Source organism: Argopecten irradians, chromosome 5 (assembly GCF_041381155.1).
Source record: "Argopecten irradians isolate NY chromosome 5, Ai_NY, whole genome shotgun sequence".
Taxonomy (NCBI): domain Eukaryota; kingdom Metazoa; phylum Mollusca; class Bivalvia; order Pectinida; family Pectinidae; genus Argopecten; species Argopecten irradians.
Genome location: NC_091138.1, coordinates 20,777,910 through 20,784,102, shown reverse-complemented (window position 1 = coordinate 20,784,102; position 6,193 = coordinate 20,777,910). Strand labels below are relative to the sequence as shown.

Here is a 6,193-nt window from a genome sequence, read left to right as displayed (position 1 = left end):
GGGGGGGTATTCAAGCCAAAATTTATACAAGTTCTGTTCCCCTTCCCCCAAGGATGTTTCTGGCCAAATTTGGTTATAATCCATGCAGAACTCTATGACAAAGTAGCGATTTATAGGATTTACCTCTATTTCCCCTATTGGACCCCGCCCCTCCAGCCCCCGGGGGGTCAGAGCCAAAATTTATGCAAGTTCTGTTCCCCTTCCCCCAAGGATGTTTGTGGCCAAATTTGGTTACAATCCATCCAGAACTCTATGACTAGTAGCGATTTAAAGGAAATGTTGACGGACGGACGGACGACGGACGCCGCGCCATGACATAAGCTCACCGGCCCTTCGGGCCAGGTGAGCTAACTAGAAAATGAAAAGTCTGTGCCAACCCTATTTTATCCAACAAGGAGCACTGTGTGTAAACCATGTAAACGGTAACATGAGTTACTTGGATGGTTTCTATTTTTTACTGTTGATATTCAATAATTACGTAACCAAAATACAGAAGTCAGTGAAAGTAATTAACACTTAGTTTGGTGCAGATAAGTAACACCAAGCACACACACAACATCTAGTCCGTTAAACCTGCCTATAGTATATTAGGCTTAAAAAAATAAAAACATTTTGCCTAATATATAGACTATATATTAGACAAAAAATAAATAAATAAGTCTAATAATATAGGCAGCTTTAGTGGACTAAGACAACATGCACAAAATGTCAAGCACCAAGCACACAAAGCCAGACAACATCATGCAAACGTCAGGCAACAATTCCGTGCAGGATTAGAATGTCATGATAAAAATAAACCCCTTAAAGCAGAATACTTCAAAATAAAACCTGCCTTCAGCCTCCTTTCATAATCTGCTTTCTCTTGCTAAAAGAGATACGGATAATTGACCTTAAGAATGTTTGTGGTAATTTTTCTTCAACAGATTTTTTGACATTCAATTGCTGAGCAAACAGAATTGGCTTTCTTAATTTCATTTTTATTTTATTATAATTCCAACTTTAAAACATGGAATAAACAAAAATTGGAATCAATTTATAGATTAGAAAGCCAAATAGATCCTTTCTGATATAGCCTCCTATTTAATTTACCTTTTTTTGGAATGTTGGGGTGCAGGAGTATTTTAAAAAATCACAATGCCACTATTTCATATGCTTAAAGTCTAGCTGTAGCTGCAACTAGACATAGCTTACATTTTTAGACAGTCAATTAGTAAGACCTGATACAAGTCTTATTACAGATAATGTGGTAGATAAAAATTGTTGTTTCTCTTTTCTAGACAAATAAAGTCATCAAATCTAATTTGAGTATTTAAACATTTCACTGTACAAAGAATTACAATATCTATAGGGACTACATCAGATTGTAAGATGTGATATAGCCATAGAAATAGGAACACAAATACAATGTATAAAAGAAAGATTCTCAACCTAACACAGAGCACTGATCAACTTCACACATGTATTGTCAGATCCATACATGTTACTTACACGGTTAAAAATGTTTTATCTTTCTTCAAATGTTTGATTATCTATCTTTATAAAATTGAATAGTGATTTCACCTATTCTTATTTAGATAGCTCGATTAAATGCTTATCAATAAGGGAAGATGATGATGTCAATGTAGATCAATAGAATAATAATGGTCTACACCTAGACGTGTCGCCTGACAAACTACCTAAATACTCTCTCCATATCCTTACCTCTTCTTTCTCCAACTGTTTCTTTTTCCATTCATTTTGTATTTTGCGTGCTGCAGTATCTTGTGAATAGTCTGTGCTCTTCTTTCTGCTTCGACGATCCTCTGACATCACGCTGTCAATAGATGTTCGTCTTCCAGAGGGTGGACGGCTTCTAAATAAGGAAACCATTTAGGTAATATAACTAACAGTTTACCAAAGACAATGGATGTACACTACATATTGGAAGAGATTCTAGCAAATATAAAGACTATAATCTTGTTAACCTCACCAGATAGAAGCCATAACGATACTGCTGGTCCAACTATTAAACACACTTCAATAAAAATTTGTAGACCTTGATTTGATCAAATTATTTTTTAAAGATGATTTCATACTAATTGAGATCCAACAATAAAACTAGAATACAAACGTTCGTGGAGTAGGTGATCTGCGAGACATTCCTCCGCTGCCTCCTAACTCCTCTTCTAAAGCCTTTATGTCTTTACTGAAAAATTAAGTCAATGAAAATAATTTTACATCTGACTAAAATTAGTAACACATGATGATCGTGATGGAAGTGTATAAGGAGACATAATGTGGGATGTTACATGGTGAATTTTAAGGAGTAATAATGTATTAGAGAATGTAACTTACTCCTTCTCCTCACAGCGTTTGCGGTAGACTTTAAGACGTTTAATCGTCTCTGCCTGTTTACTGATGGTGTCTAACAACTCCGTCTCTCTCTTGTCTAACTGATCCAGGCGTTCCTCCAGGTTCCCCTTCAGTGTGATTTTACCTACATCCACAAGATAAAGCAATGTTTTTATTTACAGACAACACGCTAATATTTGGATATGTTTTCAAATTTTTTCACCGCAGTTTAAATATCACAAAAAATAGTTATAAAGTTGAAAATATTGTTGATAACTAAGTGAAGTTATAAAGTCCAGTATTTCTTGCAAATTTTGACGGATTTTGACCAGTATCAAACCCATCTGAGATCTTATTGATATAAAGCAATATACATAATTTGGTTGAGATCGCATAATAAATACACAAGTTATTCAGCAGTAACCAAGAAATTGTCTGTTTTGATAATTTTAAAGTCCTGTTACTCTTGCAAATATTCATGGATTTTGACCAGTATCAAAACCTATCCTAGATCTCATTAATATCAATCAATATACAACATTTGGTTAAAATAGGATAATACATATTAAAGTTATCGCACGGAAACCCAGAAAATGTCTGTTTTAACCAGTATCGAACTCATCTGAGATCTCATTTATATAAAGCAACATACCAACTTTAGTTGAAATCGGACAATAAATACATAAATTATCGCACGGAAACCGTTTTGACAACACCATTGATGACACCGCCGACATAGTGATACCTATGTGTCGCACTTGCGTTGCAGGCAACACAAAAACTACAGCATTAACCATAGGTAAACATCATTTATTAAGATAATGAATGGCTATTTTGATCTTTAGGAAAAACATTATCAATACCACAATACATTTTCATTATGTGATATAAAACATAGAACCATTGCTTTCATGATATAATTATTCCTACATTCTGTCATTTTATTGACAAATTGATGATTTATTTATTCCATTCACAATTTTGTGTTGACATTTTTCAAATATGCTAGGTGAATTAGTAGTCTAGAAGTCTACCTTTCTTTAAATCTTTCTTTGATGTAGCCGAGTACAAGGATTCATCATCATCATCATCGTAATCCTCATCTCTCCTTTTTGATTTCTGAAGATGAAAATGAAAACTTGATATCAATCCATATATGTAAAACAATAAAAAGAAATATCCGGCGAGTCTGTCTTATATTGGCAGGTTCTAATTTAAAATCCATACTTTACCTTTTCTAACTTTTTAATTGCACCAAGAAGCTGTCTTCTGTCCATGTCTTCATAATCACCTGAAATGAGGAGAGTATTTTTTTCTAAAACATAGCTTTGAAATACAAAGTATTACATATACAAGAATGTCACATAAGTCACTTGCAATTAGCATTGTAGCAAGGATTCTCTTTTTGAGCAAATAAAGATCTTCGGACTTAAAAAACTCAAACATTTTTGGTAATGAGGATCTGTATGAAGTTTGAGCTTGATCAACAAACAGAAACTTAAATTTTCACACGAAAGCCTCTGTACATGTGAGGCCACTGTTGCTACGGTGATCCATACATAAAGAGGATCTTCAATACTATTTATCATATTCCTACAAGAACTTATCATATTCCTACAAAGAACTTATCATATTCCTACAAGAACTTATCATATTCCTACAAGAACTTATCATATTCCTACAAGAACTTATCATATTCCTACAAGAACTTATCATATTCCTACAAGAACATATCATATTCCTACAAGAACTTATCATATTCCTACAAGAACTTATCATATTCCTACAAGAACATGCATTTTGGAGAATTTTAAAGTCAAAATATGTTGCCAAATTTTCAGTACAATCAGTCAATTTGCCTTAATATCTTCAAGTCCAATATTGTTCAGATATGATTTCTTGAATGGCACAGTCAATGAAAACATCTCCAGCTTATAAAGTGGTTGATGTAAAAATATTACACAGATGAAGTCATTAGATATGAGGTGGATATGCAATAAATGTGTGACATCTCACTTTTTAGGCAATATAAAAAAAAAAAAAACAATATTGACATCATCTTTCCAAATCATCTGGAAAGAAACAGATGCCAGGATAGGCTTTCATATCAAACAGCAGATGATCCATGATGTGATTTCAATTCTGACAAACTCCTCAGTCCAAATGTAACATGTACAAGAAAATCCAGTAGTACTTTACCTGTTGTACTGGCCATATCTCGCTCTAAGTACTTTACCTGTTGTACTGGCCATATCTCGCTCTAGATCCTGTTTTAAACCTTTATTCTCAGAACGTAGCTGCTCTATCTGTTTATTGAGTCGTATAATTGTATCCTTCACAGCTTTGTCCATCTTCCCACTTTCATTCTTTTGTCTACAGCAAACAGAAATTTAAGACCTCAAATGTAAAACATTTTTCACTAAGTTTACATTTATTTATATCAGAGTATCAATAATTTTTTTGTTGGTTAATGCGAAAAGCAAATAACACGATGAGGATTGAGACATCTTTAAAACAGCCTCTTGAGAACTGAAAATGATATGTAATAAAAGAAAATTTTAATAAATATGACTGAAAAACTTTTCATACTTTTATACATGCATTTAAACAGGCAAAAAAAAACTCAGTATTCCGATTTCTTGAAACGAACGGCTAATAGGAGGTACATTTTTTTCATTCCCAGTTTTTTATACTACTATTAAACGTGGAAAAATCTGACTCATTTATATAAAGAAAACATTTATCCTAACTCTTATATTTGGTTTGAACAATCATCGGACGATCATCAATTAAATACATAAATTATCGCACGAAACCAGATTTGAGTGACAAAAACACCATTGTATGACACCGAAAACGATCACATAGTGATACCTTCTTTGTCGTCACTTGCGTTGCAGGCAACACAAACTCAAATTATACAGCATTACCACCATAGGTATACATCATTTTATTAAGATTAATGAATGGCTAATATTTATTTTGATCAGTTTAGGAAACCCAGTACACCAACATCGAGTATCAACATTACCACAATACATTTCAATTATAAAGCAATTATAACCGTTGTGACATATCGAAAACATAGAACACATTGCTTTCTATGAAACACATGTGTAATATTAAATGTCTGCTTATTCTAATGTGCGTGGAAAATTTTTGTCATTTGTTGATTGAACAAATTGATGATTTATTTATTTCGGTTTCACAATTGTTTTTGTGTTGACATTTTTCAAATATGCTTGGTGTGAAAATTTAGTTAGTCTATAAAGTTCTACCTTTCTTTAAGAAATCTTTCTTTGATTGTCAGTAGCCGGAGTACAAGGATTGGATTATCATCGAATCATCGGATGGATATCATCAGTAATCCTCATTCTCTCCTTTTTGATTTCTGAAAGATTGAAAATGAAAACAGTTTGATATCAATCCCTATATGTAAAAACAACTAAAAAAAAGAAATGTACCTCGGCGAGTCCTGTTTATATTGGCAGGTTCTATTTTAAAAATCCAAAACTACTTTACCTTTTCTAACTTTTTTAATTGCACCAAGAAGCTGTCTTCTGTCCATGGTCTTCTTTAATTTCACCTGAAATGAGGACTGTATTTTTTTCGTAAAACATAGCTTTTGAAATAAAAGTATTACATATACAAGAATGTCCCTTAATTAAGTCATTTGCAATTTTTGTAGCAAGGATTCTCATCTATTTTTGAGCTAAAAAAATAAAGATCTTCGGACTTGAAAAAAAAACTCAAACAATTTTTGGTAATGAGGACAATCTTTACATGAAGTTTGAGCTTGATCAAACAAACAGAAACTTAAACTTTTTTTCAACACGTAAAAGCCTCTGTACATGTGAGGCCA

General features: G+C 32.9%; 1 protein-coding gene across 2 annotated transcripts; it reads right to left on the bottom strand.

Annotated features, from left to right (window-relative positions):
- Positions 1–744: 744 nt before the first annotated feature.
- LOC138324522 (spore coat protein B-like) lies at positions 745–4,700 on the bottom strand. Of its 2 annotated transcripts, none has more exons than XM_069269577.1 (7): positions 4,568–4,700; positions 3,564–3,622; positions 3,366–3,450; positions 2,335–2,476; positions 2,111–2,185; positions 1,702–1,852; positions 745–865 (listed from the first exon to the last, which is right to left on the bottom strand). In XM_069269577.1, exons 1-7 carry the CDS (start codon positions 4,680–4,682, stop codon positions 782–784), a joined length of 711 nt encoding a protein of 236 aa, XP_069125678.1. In that variant the 5' UTR covers positions 4,683–4,700; the 3' UTR covers positions 745–781. The 2 variants fall into 2 exon arrangements, with proteins under 2 accessions (XP_069125678.1, XP_069125677.1); XM_069269576.1 differs by lacking the exon at positions 4,568–4,700 and adding an exon at positions 4,531–4,556.
- Between the last annotated feature and the right edge of the window lie 1,493 nt (positions 4,701–6,193).

Bases quoted from the DNA above. Each gene is read 5' to 3' on its own strand.
- LOC138324522 (XM_069269577.1), bottom strand. From the start codon at position 4,682: ATGGACAAAGCTGTGAAGGATACAATTATACGACTCAATAAACAGATA. The intron at 3,451-3,563 runs GTAAAGTATGGA...TTTCATCTTCAG, and splicing joins CAATTAAAAAGTTAGAAAAG to AAATCAAAAAGGAGAGATGA. The intron at 2,186-2,334 runs GTAAGTTACATT...TTAATTTTTCAG, and splicing joins AAACGCTGTGAGGAGAAGGA to TAAAGACATAAAGGCTTTAG.